This window comes from Hypomesus transpacificus, chromosome 23 (genome assembly GCF_021917145.1).
Source record: "Hypomesus transpacificus isolate Combined female chromosome 23, fHypTra1, whole genome shotgun sequence".
NCBI classification, from domain to species: Eukaryota; Metazoa; Chordata; class Actinopteri; order Osmeriformes; family Osmeridae; genus Hypomesus; species Hypomesus transpacificus.
In genome coordinates, this window is record NC_061082.1 from 10,888,648 (window position 1) to 10,908,284 (window position 19,637).

Sequence of the window (19,637 nt, forward strand, 5' to 3'; positions counted from 1 at the left end):
CCCATGAAAGCATATGCATGACATGGAAAAGCGCAATTTGCCATTTTCAGTTCCCACGACAGGCAGTCTGCGCTTTTACCTCAGTGCGGCCTGTTTGTACATACTTCGCCATGCTTTTACGCAGACGTTGCGAAACAAATACGCCTGAAGTGGTCGCAAAAGCGTTAGCACATGAGGCCCACTGTGTCTAAAGCACAGGGCAAAGCAAACATTATTTAGTATCTTGCTCACGCAATGTAGCCAGAAGTCGGTGAGACCAAAAATCTAACTAAAACTGCATTTGGGAGGACGAACAGCAATGCTCTCATGTGTCTCATGTCTCTCTTCCTCCCTGGCTCTCAGCACACACATAACCTGGGACACCTCCAGATGCCTCCACCAAGCACATCCACTCACAGTTGTGGCAGGTAGCTCCAGAGTATCCTGTTCCTGAGCAGTCACAGTTGAAGGTGGTCCAGGACTGGGAACACTGACCACCGTGCTCACACAGGTTTGGAAGACATCTGGAGAAAGAGAGCGAGACAGAGAGAGAGACAGAGAGAGAGACAGAGAGAGAGACAGAGAGAGAGAATAGAAAAAGAAGAAAGACAATATTACCCAAAGTTATGTTCAAATATATTTACAAAAAAGACTATATTGCATCATGCCTCAGACTCTAGACAATTTGATTTGTAAAAGGGCTTCCAAAGATTGATTCAGGACCAGCATCTTGTATGTTGTTAAATTCTTGAATGTCATCTAATCCCGGGAGACAGCTGTTGTTAGTGTGGAGTGTGTGAGCTGTAAAGCCAATTTAGTTACCATTTAGTTTCTTTATAGCTACATGTGAACTTTGTTGGTCATGGGTAGTGATGCTTTTAGTGATGGCCTAATGGTTGCTCCAATCTTCATTGGACAATGCAATTATTCTGTCCTCTTATGTCCTAAATTTTTTGGGGAAATGATTTGGACAATGTAGTTCTAGTAGTTAGACTGTTGTTTTCTAAGGGCTTTGGCATCACATACTATAATTGGTGCCCACAGGAACAAAGACATTGATTTCCCCCCTCCCTGTAATGGAAGTGACAAGCTGAAAAGCCAACTTGTGTTTCACTATCAATTATGTGTTTCTTTTATTTGTTTCTTCAGAACCAAGGAGCTTCAAGTCATGGAGGGGTCACAGAGGTGGGTGCCAGGGGGGGGGGGGAGCCTGCTGTGAAGACAAATGTGAGTAACACAGCAGGGCCACATAGAGTATGGCCAATTGAATAAGCACACAAAACGCTGTAATGACAAACAGCAACATTGTTAAGCTACCAAAAGGATCAATCACAGAATGATCAATCAACAATCATCTTCCACGCTAAGGTACAGGAAGTTCTGGTAAATGATGGTAATTTTGCTTGATTACAGTGATTTTGTTCACTTTCACACAATTATGTTAAAAAACTGTAAAGGTCAGAGCAAAGAGCTGCAACATGTGTTGCTGTGGAACCCCACAGACTTAAACTGATTTCTTAATCCTGTTTCTCCACAGGGGCTGACGGGAAGGGTTATCACAGTATCAACGTTCTTCCAACTTCCTCTTCTGAAATCCTGCTTAGAAGGCCAACCGGAATGTATTTCCAATACTATACAATATTTGACGGGAATTATGTACATCATTCTGAACAGTGACCAATGGAGACTTACCGGTTGAGAATTACAGTGTATCATTCATCAAACATTGCCAGTGCTGCTCCCTGTAACCTTACTAATCCTTAGTTTTCTTTATGTTACATCTCACATGCCCTATATACTCATTCTTTGTGCGTTGCTTCACAGTGGTTTTTTTCCGAAGAGTTCCCCCGAGCTGAAAGGCGAACACCACCACAGCACAGTGCATCTTCATTCAGGCTGCCTTCCACCAGGTGTCATGGCAACAAGGACAACTGACAACAATAATTATGGCTAATCAGTCACACCACTAGAGAGACAGTTCAAAGAAAGCCTCTATGGCGACCTTAACCATTGTGAACCCTTTTCCTATCATTTTCCATACTGTGTCCCCTCCTCTGTGCTTCAGCTACTGACACACTCTCAGGCAAGAAATCTGCAAATATGAGTTCCAAGGTAACTTTGCATAACTTTCGAACTGTCTGACAATTAGATCGATCCATACATAATGGTGGTAGAGACAGTACTGGCGTAGGGTTGATGTTGGAGTTTAGGCCCTAGCTAACATGGTTACTGGGTATACTCCAATGCAGTAGCATTAAAGGAACCGTCTTATACACTTGCAGGAAACAAACCTTAGCTCCATTGAAGAGAGCACATCTCATCAAACTTTGACATCTGTTAATTGTCATACCTGTCATGTATGCCACATGTGTCAAACTGAAGCTCGTTGTGGCTTCCCAGAAGTCCTTGCTGGACGTGGTTGAGGTTGATAGGCTGGCTGTTGATGACAATGAGACGCATGCATCCCTGGAATGCCAGTGTGGGGTTCCTGCAGCCCGAGACACTCTGGGAAGAGGGACAACCTAAAATGACACAGTGGGGAGGGTTTATATAACCTGACATCTGTCAAAGCAGCCATCACCAAACTAATGCAACAAAAGAGGCTTAGAGAAATATGTTGAGATGCTAAGAGGCTGGTGTGCTGACTGGCTGCTGATGCACTGCCAAATACTCAGAAAACTATGATTTGATGAAAATGATCTAAACAGAATATTCAGGGTTTTATTCCTTTTCAATTTTGTTCATGTATTTATAAAACATTTTAAACATGCTCTGTGATAAACCCTTCTGATGGGTGGGTGTCTGTCACCATGGAGACGGAAAGAGAACAGAATTAAACCTGCTGAGAATCTCCATTTTTGCTAGTTAAGGACCTTTAAAGCAGCTTAGTAAAATGCCAGCTATCAGAAGATTTGTGATTTACATGGCAAGTTCTGGGAACTCCAAAGTTTGGTCTGATGAAGTAAATCTCTGCTTATACATCCCTTTCAATGAGGAGAACAGAGACTCTTAGTATCAGGAATGGGTTACCCAGGGCACTATGCTTGGAACATTTACAATGAAGCCAGAACACACTGTACATCAGAACCACCCTACATTGAACAGTCACATTGATATAATCTCATTGGATTTGTTAGAGAGGAAAAGTAGGAGTTATGAGGCATGGACAGGAATGTTCTGAGGTTGAAGCTTGTCGTTGTGTGTGATCTGACCTCCAAAGTAAAAGCTGTGTCCTGCTTCCAGGTGCTCCCCCAGCTCGATGGTGGAGGCCGGCTCATTGTCCAGACTCATGGTCACCTGCAGACCCTGCGTGCTGAGACTCACTGAGTGCCACAGTCCATCGTTCACTTTGTGACCTGAGGAAGCACATTGGACAGGTCTGAATGAGAGTGTCTTAACAGGACATTATCAGTCCCTCTGGAAAGGGTTCTACATGTCACTGATGTTTTCAAGGGTGTTTGAAATCTCTCCAATCCTTTTTCTAATATTGCCATCCTGAAATTGTTTTTTCTTTTGATAAAAAGTAGATTAACATTCTGTATAACAAACACATGCCATCAAGCAAAGCTAATACATGTCTGTGCTCCATCTACAGTACACAGCCTAATCTGTTTGTAAGAGCTATGCGCATCCTGTTATGTCAGAAGCTGTTAAAATATGTTGACTTTATAGATTTCCTTCTCCCTCATTTAATTAACACTGTATATAACCTTCCATTATCAAATAAACCAAGCTGATTCACAGCCTGTTTCCTGCTGTTTGTTTGGAAGTGAAACAACATGAAGCCTCCCAGGTGCAGCCCTTTATTCTTTTTTATTTTTTATTTAATTAAACGTGGGTCTTTACAATGAAGGGCATTTGAGCAGCGCCTGTCTGCAGTGTGTCTACAATCCCCTCTGTGCTAGCCATCTGGTGTCGGACTGAGAGGTAGGTTGTATGCTAAAAGAATTACCATTCAGTTCCCTTAAATGAGCTGGATTTTCAGACAGTTATTGTTTGAAACAAACAATGGAGGGAAAAAAGCAAAGGAAAGCACCCCGGTGGTGACAGTGACTCTGCAGATCCTCCAATGAGCAACAGATGGAGACTGACCTACGTTTGTTAACATTCAAATCTGGACCCCAACAATCAGCCCCTAAGGAGCATGTGGATTTTGGCTCTCACCGAGATAACCGTCTCACTAAGCTGGTATGAATGACAAAATCCACTGATATGCACGATTCATCTTCCCTTTGTTGTTAAAACACATACGAAAAAACCTGATTCTTATCGTGTTTGCAGACTCGGAAATAAGCTGAGGGCCAACTGAGCAGATATGTCCTCCTCCTAACGTTTACAGACCATCAGTGTGAGAAATGACAATCATCTAAGGCACAACTGATCGCGCCTCTCTGTCTGTGGAATAATAATAGACCCTTTTATATTCTGAGCCCTCTCAATCCCAGGGTTGTCTGTGTGTGTGTGTGGGGGTTGGCTTCTGCAGGCCAGCAGCAGGGCCTCACCAGTGGACACCTCGGATTTCTGCTGGGCTGACGTGTGGTGGGTGAGACGGAGCCGGCTGTTGCTGATCTGCAGCTCCAGTCTCCGGGGCTCCTGGGCCAGCAGGGTGGAGAGCAGCAGGCCGTCTGCGTTCCAGGTGCGGAACTGGAATCGCACCGCCAGACCCCCCATAGCGGACGGCGTTGCCGGGAGCGACAGGAAGCTGCTGCTGGAGCTCAGGAAGGTGGTGGCCACCTGCTGGGACTCTGAGCAGGTGAAGGTCACGTTGCCCTGGAGACGAAGGAACCACAGTCACCTTGCCGCGATCAAGATCAACTTTCAACATATCAGGGTTAATTAAAAATATGATGCAAGCTTTGCTGTTATTAATGACTACAAACACACTCACTGGCCTCCTTTCCAGAGGGAGAGAGAGAGGTGGGTGGGGGCAGAGAGAATTTATGTGCATGTTCATGCTCGTTTGTGTGTGAGGAAGAGAGAGAAATAGAGGAAGGCAGGGTGGAGAGAAACAGGGAGGAACTAGAGAGTGGTGGTGGGGGAAGGGGGGGCAGGAAGCTGGGTTAAATGTCACTGCCAACCCCACTGTGACTCTCAGAGCAGGACGACTGAGAGCAGAGGATGTAAGATCCTGGACACCACAAAAGGTCACTGCAGTGCAGGATTGAACACGTCATCGATCCTAGTGACTCAAAGTGGCAAACAGTAAGTAACGTTGATTAAGCCCTCCATGGGGAATCCAACATTTTGGCTGAAGGGAAGTGTCCTATGTAGTTCGGAACCATCGATAACTTATTCATGCTAATGCTAGTTTTGTGTTAGCGTCTTTGTTGCCAGCGTCCATGTGACACTTGCAGTTTGTCAAGCTACTGTGTTTGCGGCTGTAAACCCAGTGAGTCAGAAGACTCCTCCAAGGCTAGTGCTGTATCCACCAGGACGCGTCATCTAAGGTGGCACAATATCTCAACACATCCACTGTAGACGTGGGCCACCTTGAATAATGCAATCTACCCCCAGGAGGGGAGCGAGAGGTAATAATAACCTGACTGTAGAGATCCCAGGATACATTCATCTTTGCATCATCAAGAGCTCATCTCTCTCCAGAGCTAGACCTAAAGTGGACAATACAACTCTGGCCTCTTGGAAGCAGTCACTAAGCGCCACTCCTGTGTCAAGACTAGTTTGTTAAAGAACTACTGCTGTGATTCATTTTGTTTTAGAACGATTATGTGTTGTTAACCTGCCCAACTCTGTTACACATCCATGCCAACACACACACAAACACACATGCATCCTGTCCCCTGGCATACATTACTGTGTTAGTGTGCTGCAGCAGAAGCAACACTTAAACTATACAATGCCTCTATAAAAGAAACACATTCAAGCCCCTACCACACTGTAGATCTGGGGCTTGCGTCGCTTTGCTAGGTCAATGATGTTGATGCCGTTGTAGTAGAGGTTCTCAATGCATCCGTGAAAGTTCTTCCTGAGGAAGGTTCCGGGCTTGCCAGGCAGTGGGATGCCCCCAAAGCTCAGCTAGAGGAGATGGTTGGGGAAAGGAGCTGTCAGACATGAAGATAATTCAATCTTCTAATATGGTTTTAGAACAGAAGGTTACACCTAAGGGACTATGATTTCCTGCTAATGATGTTAACATGTCATATTCCACAGTTCCTCAGCAAGTCAGAGGAGGACATCTGGGCAGCTACAGCTTGAGAAGCTAGAAGAGAACCACCTTGTGGTCCACCTTTAGTTCAGTCAGTCTGAGGAGAAAGGAGGACTAACCTCATAGTCCACCTCTAGTGAGTCTCCTTCCCCCTTGGTTCTGAAGTGCTGTGTGTGGGTGTCCACTGTTAGGTTGACCTGCTTGTTGAAGCGCTCGATGAGGACAGAGTGCCAGTGCTGGTCATCCAGAAGACTGCCCAGAGTGACCGCAACACGACCACTGCTGAACCGTAGCCTGGTGTCGTCTGGAAACAAGCACACAAATCTCGTTGAGAACACTGGATCCCAGCTGAGCTGCTGACTGAACCCTTAACCATCTTAGACCAGCTAGTCAATAGAGCTCAGGTGGAGTGGTCATTGAGAGGGCAAGGACAAACACACACACGCCCGTATCCATGCACAGGCACACACATACACTGACAAACACCCACCTAAGCATACACACACAGGCGCTGACATTATCTGACACTGGTTTATTTGCTATCACTCTCAGGGCCTCATGTACGTACATTTGCAAACATAGCGTTATTAGAGCCATGTCCAACCCGCAGATTGCGCACGCTCTGATACTTCAGTTTAAGTCATACTTTACGAAACCTGCAGTTCATTGGGTAATCAGCGCCTTTTTTCGCCCACTATACCGTAAATTGTGAGCATTTAAATGTGCAATTGAATTGGCCTCCTTTTGATCTCTTTATGGGAAACTCCCACTTTCCCCTTGGCCCTCCCGTGAATGCATATGCATGATACGGAAAAGCGCAATTTACAATTTTTTGATCCTGTGACAGGCAGGCTGCGCTTTTTCTTCAGTGAGGTATGTTTGTACATACCTCGCCATGGTTTTACGCGCAAATTGCTAAACAAATACGCCTGAAGTGGGCGCAAAAGTGTAAGTACATGAGGCCCTCAGTCTTTCCATCTTTCTCTTTCTGTCTCTGTCTCCTCTGTCACACAGGCACACACTACCCACCAGTCACAGTCCATTAACCAAACTGCTCCCTCAACTCCATGTTAACTGGTCCTCCAGAAGCACCTTCCTTCAACAGCTCCTAAAGGCCGGCCCCCCTGGTGAGAGTCTCACCCAGGTTGAGGTAGAGTGCCAGTCGGCCCCGGTGCAGCTCCAGAGTGATGTAGTCTCCTCTCTGGCCCTCCCCATGGACCAGCACCCCCTCAGCCTGACCACTCTTGAAGCGCAGGGAGATCACATCCTTCACCGTCGACATGGACTTCTGGTTAAACCGGTACAACAGAGAGCTTCTGCCATCAAAGTCCGCCACGTACGATTCTAAGTAGGATTGCGAAAGATCAAAGAAATCAATGCATTTCAGAAAATAGCCCAAACACAGCTAGCTGCATTGCCACTGAGCTTTAGGTGTATGCTTGCCTCTACGCTTGGAGTGTAGTTGAAGTAGAGTCCCCTGTTTCTTTGAACTGAATTGGCTGCCACTCACACTTCTGATTGGAACAATGTTCAACTTTTTAAATATCTTTTCTCACACTTTTCCTCCCTGCCTGACAAATGCTGTGTGAAAACCATTTGTATGGCTTTAGATTTGCCAGTCTACGGTTCAAACTGCACACAGTGCTACAGAACGAAGGGACAATGTTGAATTGCTGTTTTTAAAAGCCAGAATACATTATATTTCCCCAATGTGATTCAGCTGGTGTAGGTAAAACTATCTGAATAAATAATGCAATCTCTAACATGCACCTGTTCTTCTTCCTCAGAGCTCAGGGAGCATGATACAACGAGAGAAACAAGAGAGTCTGCACGAAGCCTGGGGATAACTGACATGTTTGGCTAAATCGTTCAAATAGCGTTTACATCACATTGTATCAAAGGCATTTCTATGCAAAATGCTTTCAGAAGTTTTACACATTCCCCAGAATGTTGAATACACTCACACTCGTAGAAACAATGACAACCAAACACACCCTTAGGTATCTGTAAGGTTTAACTTAATTTAAAAAAGAATCTTAACACAAACTATGCACTGTATGTCACAAATGAAAAGACAATGTCACATGTGCTTTTTGGGGGTCTTTTAACTGTCTCTGAAGTTCAAGGAGAATTTTACAGACCAAACTAACTTCAAACTAAAAATATTATGAGTCAGAATCATAGCCTGTAAAAATGAATAATCTTTATATACAGTCTATGGTCAGAACAGGGAAGACAAGCCTTATCTATCTCTGAAATTACCCCTGGTGCCATTTCTTAACTTGAAAATAGGACACGTACATGACTTACACACTTAGCAAAAATTGAAGTGAAGGTAGATGCTCTCTCGTTCTAATAATGACCCACTTTTATGTCTTTAGTGTAATAAAACCTGACATGCTCTGTTTGAAATGTGCTAATTTAGGCCATAAAGGCAACAGTTATGCTAATTATATCGAACTTCTCAATTTTTTATTGATCGTGCCAGAACCATGTCTGGGCCCTCTAAATCATTTACAAGATGTATAAAACCTACCGTTACTAAGAGACACATCTTAGTAATGATGATGATTGCTCCATTAGCAAAATCCATGGGCTTTTCCATAAGTGCATGTCTGTCTTCTTTGACAGACCATGTGATGGTGTTTGGCTCTGGGGTTCTGTTCTTCTGCCTTTCTGTTTGCACTGTAACTGCACTCTGGAGTTTCATTCCATTGGTAAGTTAAAAGCCTTGTCATTCTGCATTTATTAGCACAGTGAACCACCATCCAGCACTGACACAGAGATCATGCTGTGCAGCGTCTGGGCACTATGAAAGCCCTCACTCAGGGATAATTATAACTGTCTTTCACAGGGCAGTAATTCACTGCTGATCCAGTAAGAGCAGAGTGGCAGGCAGAGGCGTCCCATAGACGGCCCTCTTTATTTATTCAGCATTGGCTTCCCAAGCTGGGCAAGGCTGCTCAGGAACAGGCAGGCCTGATGTTGTCTGTCTCTGTTAGCTGCTGGCATTGGGCTTTGTCAGCACACTGGCACCATAGAGCCTCATCAACAGGAACAGGAACACTTGCATTGCTCCTCTGGTTGTCCTCCAGCATACAGGCTCTGGACCAAGATGCTACAGGGGAACCAGGACATGCTTCACATGGACAGGCTTGGAGGCTTGGCGTTGATGATGATGGATGTCAGAACACTCCTGCCTGTCTATAGCTCATGTAATCACAAGGCATCTATGCACAGCGTCAGCACAAGAGCCCCACCCTGTTCAGATAATGTTCCAACAGTGATATGTGCTGACCTACACTGAGACAACCGTTACATGACACGTCCCATTTTTATGAAAACAAATGACTGTCATGCTGATGTGGTTATGTTATGTGTTTTACATGGTAAGTTAGGACTCATCAAATGTTTCAAAAGTCTGGAAATTCCTTAACTACTGAGTTGAGGCTAGGTGCTGTGTAAGAATCTACATTTGCTGGTATAGGGCTAGGTGCTGGGTGGGTATCCTACAGGGAGGCTAGATGCTGTCTGCTGACTAAGGGGCCTACAGTTACTGGTGTTAGGTAAGGTGATAGGTGCGGGGTAGGGGTCCTACTCGGGGGCTATGGCCTGGGTGGGGGTCCTACAGGGGGGACTCACTGTAAGCACAGCCGTACAGCTCCACCCTAAGCCCCAGCCAACCGAGGGGGTTCCAGTCCAGGGGGACAAAGCGCAGGAAGCGGGTTCTGAGGGAGTGGGGGAGCTTGTGGAGGACGACACCGTCAGCATTCATGTTCCCCACAAACCTCTGCAGATACAGGAGAGAGCAGGATGAAGAGAGATTAGTGTTGGTTAAGTGTGAATAGTTGGGACTACAGTATGGTCTCTAATGTATGGTCTCTGCATTTTTCTTAAGAGGACCTTGAGAGGCAAAGAAAAGTGCAATGCAGCTTTATTGCCTAAAGTGTGTGCATCAAGAAGATGTATATGAATGCTTTATGTTTACGGATATGTTCTATGTTTATATCTGAGGTTTGCGGTTGGTGAAATATCGAAGTACAGTACATCAAATGAGAAATTGCATCTGTGCATACTGTAAATGCTGTACACACACACACACACACACACAAACACCCACATATCCATAACATATTTGTCATGTTGTCCCACTACAGTCTCAGTTCATCAGTGTACAATGAAGTCCTCATTGAATTCCTGTGTTATTACAGTATGAATAGCATGGCCCTGGTCAAAGTATTGTGTTATTACAGTATAAATAGCATGGCTGAATCCATTAATTTTTTTTCCTTCGCATGAGCTATTTAGTATGCGGTTTGAATTAGAATGCCCTGGAACCATTTTTATGATGCAATTTCTCTAATGTTTCTCTGTTTATTTCCTTCCCTTCTTGTGTCAGAATCACCTCACTGGCCCTCATGGTTTTTCTTATTTCTTTGTTTCGATTATATACCTGGTACAATTGTTCTATCAGAAACATCCTCTGGTTTTCTTGCTTAGCTGGCCGCATCGGACATGTCTTGTCTTCATCGAATTAAGCTTTGTAGCCAAAATTAGCTCTCCAACACAATCAAGCCAACTTACCTTGAAAAACACAAGTGAAATAAATGGGCTTATTATGGATTGTTTACAAACAGAAAGTCATTATGGGGTGGCCATTTAGCACATCGTCTGGCAAGGATGTAACTCCCTCCGCAGCCATGCTGTTGATGTTGTATTTGGACAATGCTGATGCATCCTCATTAAGATGATGTCTTCTGTGTTGGCAGTGTATTGATCTGAACATTTGGATCAATATGATAAAGTCTGTGAGTGTCGCAGTGTCACTGGGACCAGATATTTTCTCCTTACGCTCCTTGAGAACAAGTGAAAGGAACCAGGGGACTTCAGATTGACATCTATCGACTTGAGATTCAGTCTACATGTTTGTGCTTAACTGAACCGTCCTAAGTGGTGCGATGTATTCCAGGGGACAGCATTCACTTCAGATGTAACTCAACTGTACTGTGACAGGTAATAATGCCAGCTGTTTATTATTGAGCTTTTCCATATATTACGCAACATCATAAATATGTCTGATAAATAAAAACACCTTGGATTCAAACATGGTCGAAAACATCCTACGTGTGTTCATTGTAATTGCATCACTGGAAACACAACTTTCACATGCGTCACTTAACATATGAACTTGAGGGACCAAGATCCGTGACCCTGACAACTTGATGTACGACAACCTCACCCAGGTGGGAGGAAACCTGCGAGCGAGAAGCTTAACACACTAACCCCCCTTCCCAGTTGTCTTGCATCACGCCGCCTCACTCCCTCCAGAGACATGGAGTCTATCGCGTAAAGAGGACAAACCATGTCCCAGAATGCTCCTTGTTATTCCATATCGGAAAAAAAAAGTTGTGACAATACATCCTGGTAATTAGAGTGCGGATGTGATGCCTGAGTCAGAGGACTCAGGCCCGAGGGGGCTCCCAGTTCCCAGATGAACCCAGGGCTCAGGTTAGTCACTGTCCACATGAACTGCTCCCAACCTCACCCTGACTTCATTATTTCTATTCCTGTATCAACTCCTGAATCCTCCCTCCTCTGTCATTAGAGGTCTTTACTGCCCCTCTCCCGTGTGGTCCTCTCTCGAGTCACTGACATCAGCTGAATGACTGCCTGTCCCTGGGTGAAGCTGAGCGCTCTGCTGCTACTGTAGCTGCATGCATGTGCTACATTGCTACTGCTGGAGACATAATCAAGCCAAACACACGAGAGGAAACTCATCATGTTGTTGCAGAGCTACCTTCCAGTAGGTTATTGATCCAAACCTAGTTTTAACGACACTAGATTCAACACAACAACCAATTATTGTTAAAATCAGGATGCTAGATTAGTGTTGAAAACCTACAGGAAAGTATCTACAGATACAGATACAGAGTTGGAGAGAGAGAGGAAGAGAGCTTCATAAGAACAAAGAGTAACAGAGAAGAGTAGAGCAGGGTAGAGCAGAGCAGAGTAGAGTATAAAAGAGCAGGGAAAAGTAAAGTACAGCAGGGTAGAGCAGTGTAGAATAGAAAAGTACTTTAATAAAGAAATGACAGAGGGTTAAATATGAAGGGCATTCGGGAGGAAATGATCGGATGTTTGTTATTTTCAAATCCCCCCCTAACCCCAACCCTTGACACCTGTTTACGTGTCAAATACAGAGAAAACCTGAGTGCCATGGTTACCAGGCTTATTAGGGAGGCTAAGACAGCAAAGATCTCCCATGGGGGAGGGGGAGGGAAGAGAGGATAGGGCAAGAGTGGAAGGGGCAGCGGTGGGAGAAGGGAGGAGCAGGAGAGGGAGGCAGGGGTAAGGACTATGGAGGAGGCAAGGGAGTGCTACTTTCTTCCACTGCATCAGATTTTCCGGTACAGTTGCACATAGGCAAACATCTGAGGCAAATCTATTATTTACTCTGTTCAATGAGAGGGAAAACACAGAATAGCACCTGGGATGAGACTCTAGATGGGGGATGATGTCATCACATCTGGTGATCTGCTGCTGCTCTGGTGATGTGTGGTAAAGGAAATTGAAATACGATCATGATTTTAAATTCAATACAAGTATGGGTAACAATTCATAATAAGTCAATGCTTTTTTGCATTTACGAAGTGTTGGCTAATAGTTAGTTCATCCTTTATAAAACATGAACAATACATTTTTAAATAGTTAGCTAAGCTATTACGTCAGGGAGTCAGGTGGTTCGGGCATCGGGCCGGTGATCTGAAGGTTACCAGTTCAATTCCTGGCTGGGGAACATTACGTTGTGTCCTTGGGCAAGGCACTTCACCCTTCTTGCCTCGGGGAAAATGTCCCTGTACTTACTGTAAGTTGCTCTGGATAAGAGCGTCTGCTAAATGACTAAATGTATTATTATACACTATGAATAAATAAACACTCTTAAAAAGTATTATTATTCATAATACAATTTATAAGGTATTTGACATGGGAAAATGTGTCAAAACTTTTTACTGGTACTGTATAAAGAATGTACTAACTGTTAATGAAGGCTATTTGCATGATCTAATCTAGTGAGAACTATCTATGCCTTATTAAACATAATGAGTTATCTTATTATCTTAAAACTTTGTAAATGTCAAAAAGCATTGGATAAAGTGTTACCCAAGTAGGAATATAAAACATGAAAGATGATTGAGAAAATAATACTAACCTGCACTCACACGTTTTCATTAGGTGTCAATTTTCAATTTAAGTGATTTAAATAATACATGTCTTAATTGTGTACAAATACAATTAAAACCATTAGATTTAAGTTTTATTTTCTTGTCGTTTTTCATTTTAAAGTTAGTGAAAATACACTAAATGACTCATTCATGAGAGCAGAGAGGGAGGTTATATATTGATGCTAGCTCTAACCCCTACATAGAAGTTTATCTAGAAATCTTGTCAAGTTCTGCTGTTTTTCTCTGAATACAATATGAATGATAAAAGAAAAAAACTGTTTTCACATTGCAGACATATTGTTGATTCATAGCTGCAACAGAGACATCCAGTATTTCAGCCAAATACAAACAAACCAATACCCAAATCGCCAATAGATTGTACCTTCCTCATATAATCATACAGTCAAAGCCTTATTCCATGTGGTACTCTGAAGCTAGACTGAAGCTCAATTCTAAAATCCTAATAAAAGTATTTCTCTTGTTGCCCCGGATCTGATTCAAAACATCAGATAAATATTGAAACCACTGAGATCCTTCCGTTAAGGGCCCATATTGATCACTAAAGAAAACAAATGATTGGGTTTGTTCCTCAGAAGATCCATGAACAATTACAAACTCAACCCCCTTTGTCCTTTTCCTGAACAGCTAAATGAGTCACATACTCAATATCAATTAAACCCATGGAAGATCTCCATTGAGCATTGGACCATATGGTCTAAGCCAATCAATCCTCAAATGGGAATAGACTCCATATTGATTACCTACAGGCCGCCCAGGCTACCATGTAATGGAAGATTATGGTGCTTGAATCAAGGGATGAATAGGAGGGAGAGAGTACACATGATCAGACTTCTGGTCATGTGATCCATCGAAATGGAACAGGACCTTGGAGCTGGTCTCCAGGAACTAATGAAAGATGTGTTTGCTTGTGTTTCCCTCCAGCCTAAGGCAGTGTGACATCCACACTGTCACCAGGAAGATGACAGAAGCACACAGGGCTAATGAATCCTGCTGTTTTAGCTTCACCCCAATTTGTATGCAGGGACGTATCTGCTGCAGCTGCACTGGTCTTTCAATGTCTTTGATCCTGGGACTTGGAAAAAATTACCAGCAGCATGTCAATGAATACAATTCTTTTAAAAGGTGCTGTCTGTCTGTCTTTCTATCTTTCTTTTTTTCTGTCTTTCTGTCTTCCTTTCTTTCTTTCTGTTGTTATTCTCACCCTCAGCCTCTGTTTTCAGCTGTCTGTTTCTGTCTCCATCCGTCTCTTTCAGAGCTCTTTCTCTCAACTCCTATCTCTGATTAAAGAAACAACTTTTTTCTTCTTCTAAAAAGTACCTTGTGCGCCTACATCAAAATATGTTTTTTTCTGACACCTTTCATGGGGAATTATGATGAGGTTGAACTTCTGAAACCTCAGCAGCTCAAGAGTTTGAACCACACTGACATTCTTTTCTTATCAAGGACAAAGTCGCTGTATGGAGTAAGACAAAAAGCCCCAGAGACAACTGAGATATTGGTCGATATCCTCACAATGTCTAACGTTAACATTGTTATGATTATGATTTTGACTGGAGATCTTTTTCATGAATCTCTACATTGAATGCTTTCTGTACATAATATGCTATAAGCATTCATTATATTGTGTGCAATACCAAAGCATATGGTTATCTAATTCAAGTAATATAATTTATTAACAGGTCAGTTTTAACTGTTAATCTTTTAGATTTCTACAGGTGAATCAGTATGTTACTCCTTGTCACTTACAAGTTCAAGTCCCGAACATAAGCCGAAAAATAGGTTTTTGATGCATGTTAAAATTTCTCAATTGCTCCATGGTTTCCCTTCTGTTCTTTCAGCACAATAAGTATAACATAAAGTAAACACAGGTCCTACAAAGCCAAGAGCAGCTACAAGCAGACCATGTCCTTGAACATGAACCATCGACATGACATCCTTCAAATCTTCCGAGTGTCCCAAATCCATATATTTGGGGTAAGATAATAACTGGGCTGAAAGCACTCAAAAAGTCTTGTGCACTTTGCAAACCACTCAAAAGAGTATCGAGGTAGGCCTGGCGCTAAGTAACAAGTGAGAGGTGAGGAGTGAAGTCAGCGTCAAGGTTACTGGAGTCTGACAGAACAAAGACCACCACGCTGGATCCAATGGTGGCTCCACCTCCATCAATGCAGTAAGGAATACTGGGATGGCTGTTCACTGCAGCAGGCCCTTTAAGTGGAGTGCACTTAAACCTTCCAGCTATGTCTAGCAATATGCAACTGTTGCCTCTGTGGTCTTCCATTCAGTGGACTGTTTGGCTGAGGAATGATCAGGAGCAAGACCGATATTTGTCCGTGCATAAAATGTGTGTCCATGCACAGATTATATATTGTTACCGAATTACTTTATGTTTGTGTGAGTCAGTCACGGCAAATGTCGACATTCAGAGATGAGCTTTGGCATTGCCCTCAGCACTTCACAACTTGAAATAAATACCATTGTTTCCATAGTCCATCCTATACTCCAAGTTTTTAAAAGAAATACTGTATGAAGATGATTATCGTGATTATCTAACACACTGTGTTAGAGTCATGAATAAAAGGCTCTTAGCTAAAACCCCTCATCTGAAAGAATTTCTAAAAGATAGCAAAGTGCAAGAATTCAACATTCTTGATCATCTCCTATCTCTCCCCAACAGTATCTCTGAAAAGAAGAGAATACTTGAAAGCACTGCTTCAAACTGCCGAGGGGAGATAGAGCTGAGAAGCAAAGAGGTCTTATTTAGCAATGTCATTTTCCAGCTTGATTGAAATCTTTAGTACAGCTAAACATCACATTCAGCATTTAGTAGGTGGGAGCTGACAGGCAGGAAGAGAAGTCTGTCCCTTAAGATGCCCATCTTTATTTTCCTGTCAGCTTCTGAAATAAGTGTTTATGAAGCTTGTTTGAGGTATGTACTTTGGGGGATTAACATAACTGACAGAGCGTTTCTTCTACTAGTTAATAACTTTAAACGCTATTCTGCATTGATGTCAGACGTGTTCAGACTACTGTGTGATATTGTTACAGGTTAAAACCTAAATGAACAAGTCTGGGAAATCTGAGCTTGTATTACGGTCCATGATCATGCAGCACCATACAGTTGACACTGCCCCCCCCCGCCAACAAGACTCACCCCAACTCCGTGGTCCTGCCGGTACTGCTGCCAGGCCCGGCCCGTGTCACTGTAGAGAAGCAGGAAGCTGCTGAGCCAGTCAGAGCTGCCGTAGCGCCCTTGTGTGGCCACGGCCGTCACCTCCATCCTGTCTCTCAGATCCACCTGCAGCCAGGGCTGCCTGTCCAGCACCAGGGGAGACCAGCCTCCTGCTCCTGGGGAGAGCACAGGGGGGAGAGTCATGGGCCAGATAGGTTGAGAAGAGACAGAATAGGTGAGAAAGAGAGAGAGAGAAGAAAGAAGATAGAGGTAGTAAGAGGTAAGAGAGAGACCGAGAGAGTCGGGAGGAGAGAAAGAAAAAGAGTGACCAAGAAAGAGAGAGATAGTAAGCGAGAAAGCCAAACTTGCTGACTGAGCTGTCATAGGTGTCACTCGACATGAAAATACAGAAGGCTACACGCGCACCACAAACAGATGGCGAACAGTACTTTCAGCATGTGCTTTAAGACTAGAGGGTGAGGGGAATACAGAGAGTGAGGACAGCTGTGTTTGATCACAGAGATGGTTATGCTGTACTGTGACTTGGCCACATGGGGATACCATGGATGAACTCTGAGCTTGCATGGGGAATTGAACTGCATTGTTTACATTGAGGTTTATAAATAAATCAGTTCATAAATAAATGAAATGATTTATAAATCAGTTTTCTATATCTGGGCTGGATGGGATTATTTTGGATTTATTGCGATGGTTCCCTAAATTGATCTGACCTTTCTTGCCAATGTCTGCAGATGGGCATCTTTTATGTTCTGTGAACTTTTTATCCATCATAAGTCAACATAATTAGTAAAAAAAGACTTTTCTCCAAACTTGACTTTGAGTCTGAGGACACAATAAGTCGTCAGTGATGGTGTCTGTTCATCTGCTCCCTCAGCCTGGTCTTTCCTGTCTGTACTTTGTATGTATGATCTCTTTATCTGTGATCCACACATGGATTATCTTTCACGTTTTAGATATCTTCTGTTGGTCAAGAGTATTAAAAGCTTCAAGATAACAGAACGAAACAAAAAACTGATTTTATTCTGGTCTGACATTCAAGATGCTATTCAAGCTGTTGTATAGAAATATTTTAGGAGAAAATACAGTTGGGGTGTTGTCCTGATAACCTATAGCCTATTGACTTTGCTTCCAAGATAAACTTCCCGAGGCAGACATGCCGAAAGACAAAGATTAATGGTCGGTAGTGTTGGTGTGTTACATTGCATGCACTTAATCATGTTCCTCAGCACACTGTCATGATCTCATGTTAGATTTCTGCAGATCATGCAAGGCGACATGGAAGAAACAGAGTGTAGATATTGAGACATAATGTATCATGTGCTCCATGAAGATGTGTGTGTAACCCCACAAGCTCCCCAGCTATCAGGCTGGAGAAACAGGTCAGCTCTGGCAGGAAGGTTCATTACTCAGCCACTGTGGGCTGGGACACAACACCATGGGAGCAGATGAGTGCAGAATATCAAACCAGAGTCTCCACCACGGAGGAAGCATCGTTTACGGAGCCCCCCAGGGAGCAGCATCGTGCTGTTGTTACAGGCACCCGTAGCGGAGGTTGGCCACCGCTAGGAATAACCTGAGATACAGTTAGGATATGATAGACGTGCAAAATGTGTTTGTGGCATATAAAATATGTATGAGAATGTCTATATTTGATTGTTGTATATTTATGAAGATGTCACAGGTGGACACACTCATAAATCAACTAGTCTGAAAACATTTTACGTCAGTCCATATTAAAAAAACGCTCGGAAAACCAACACAGCCACCAAAACAGGTGGCAACACCTTTTTACAACCAAGTCAAATCATAAACTTGAATGACACCATTTTTATGTATACCATCTTTTGATCAAACATGTGTGGTTGATTGGTATGGATTACGGAACGAAAATATATTTTCAAATACCTACATCTGAGTATTGAACAGTTCTGAGTGAGATTTGGAAGCTCATTGACAGAGAGCTAAAGTCTTGATGTTTCTTCTGGGAGCGAACACAAAGCTAGGACTGGTGTTTGGCCAGACTTGCAACTGTAGCAAACCCAGCAATACTAGTAGCACATTCCGATTGGTAGCACAATATGATAGGACACTGGTTAATGTCTTCAACATTATCTGAATGTCCCAAGTCACATGACCCAGTTTTGCAAGTAAGTTAAAAAACCTACTAGTTTTCCTATTCGGACATCTCTGGAAACCAAGGTGGAAGCCTCAAGATTTCGCATTACCAAACACAGGTAATCTACAGTCAACTGCACGTGAGGATAATGCAAGAATGTTGATAACAACAACCGAGAGAGTGTTGTGTCTAACTGTACTTACCATCTCGCCTGTTAAGCTTGGCATACTGAGGGCCGGTGCTGAGAGAGGACTGGGTGGAGCTCTGAAAGGACAATGGAGGCAACGTGGACACCAACGGGCTGTCGCAGTTATCTGGAGGGAACAAAACAGCACCAGCATCAGGTTAGCGACCTCCTCCGGGCTCAGTTTACCTTAAGTGTTCATTGAATCTTACAGTTATTGCACTGTCCTAGGAGCAGAGTTATGCATTATTGTAGTTGAGATAATGTTACTGTGTACAAATACGGCTCATTCCTTGGCTCTAACCACTGAGGTATAAGCTACTGTTAGAACTGTGCACTTCGGGTCCTTGATTATCTGCAGCACATAGGGACATACACTTGAATAAAAGTATCTCCTAAATTAATTAAATTTAAATGGCAATTTTCTGTATTTTTGAGATGACTAGTTTTTACAATATATTTAATATGTCATTAAACTCAAAAAAACATCTTCTGACAATGTATGATATACCACATATTCATCATGCAATACTGATCCCAATGTGTTAATCTTATTTTGTGTAATCCCCTTGAGTATCATACTCTGCCTCCCGCGAATGATCGATGACTATCTAGTGAGAGTTTACTGCCTGCAATACCTGACAAATTACATCATACAGTGTGGGGACAAATGTGGAAGCCATCTCATTACACTGCAATGACACCGGAAACAGTGTAGATAAATGGGTGGGAGTCAGGGATGAACCTGGACACAGCCT

General features: G+C 43.2%; 1 protein-coding gene across 1 annotated transcript in view; it reads right to left on the reverse strand.

The window, feature by feature from the left end:
- LOC124485165 (contactin-associated protein-like 5) overlaps positions 1–19,637 on the reverse strand; it is a 48,589-nt gene that overhangs the window by 15,182 nt on the left and 13,770 nt on the right. The window contains exons 2-11 of the mRNA XM_047046546.1: positions 18,899–19,009; positions 16,541–16,734; positions 9,785–9,932; positions 7,283–7,486; positions 6,262–6,446; positions 5,869–6,012; positions 4,482–4,749; positions 3,192–3,335; positions 2,330–2,501; positions 397–503 (exon numbers count right to left, since the gene is read on the reverse strand). Coding sequence (XP_046902502.1) covers positions 397–503; positions 2,330–2,501; positions 3,192–3,335; positions 4,482–4,749; positions 5,869–6,012; positions 6,262–6,446; positions 7,283–7,486; positions 9,785–9,932; positions 16,541–16,734; positions 18,899–19,009 — 1,677 coding nt within the window. The remainder of the gene's footprint in view (positions 1–396; positions 504–2,329; positions 2,502–3,191; positions 3,336–4,481; positions 4,750–5,868; positions 6,013–6,261; positions 6,447–7,282; positions 7,487–9,784; positions 9,933–16,540; positions 16,735–18,898; positions 19,010–19,637) is intronic.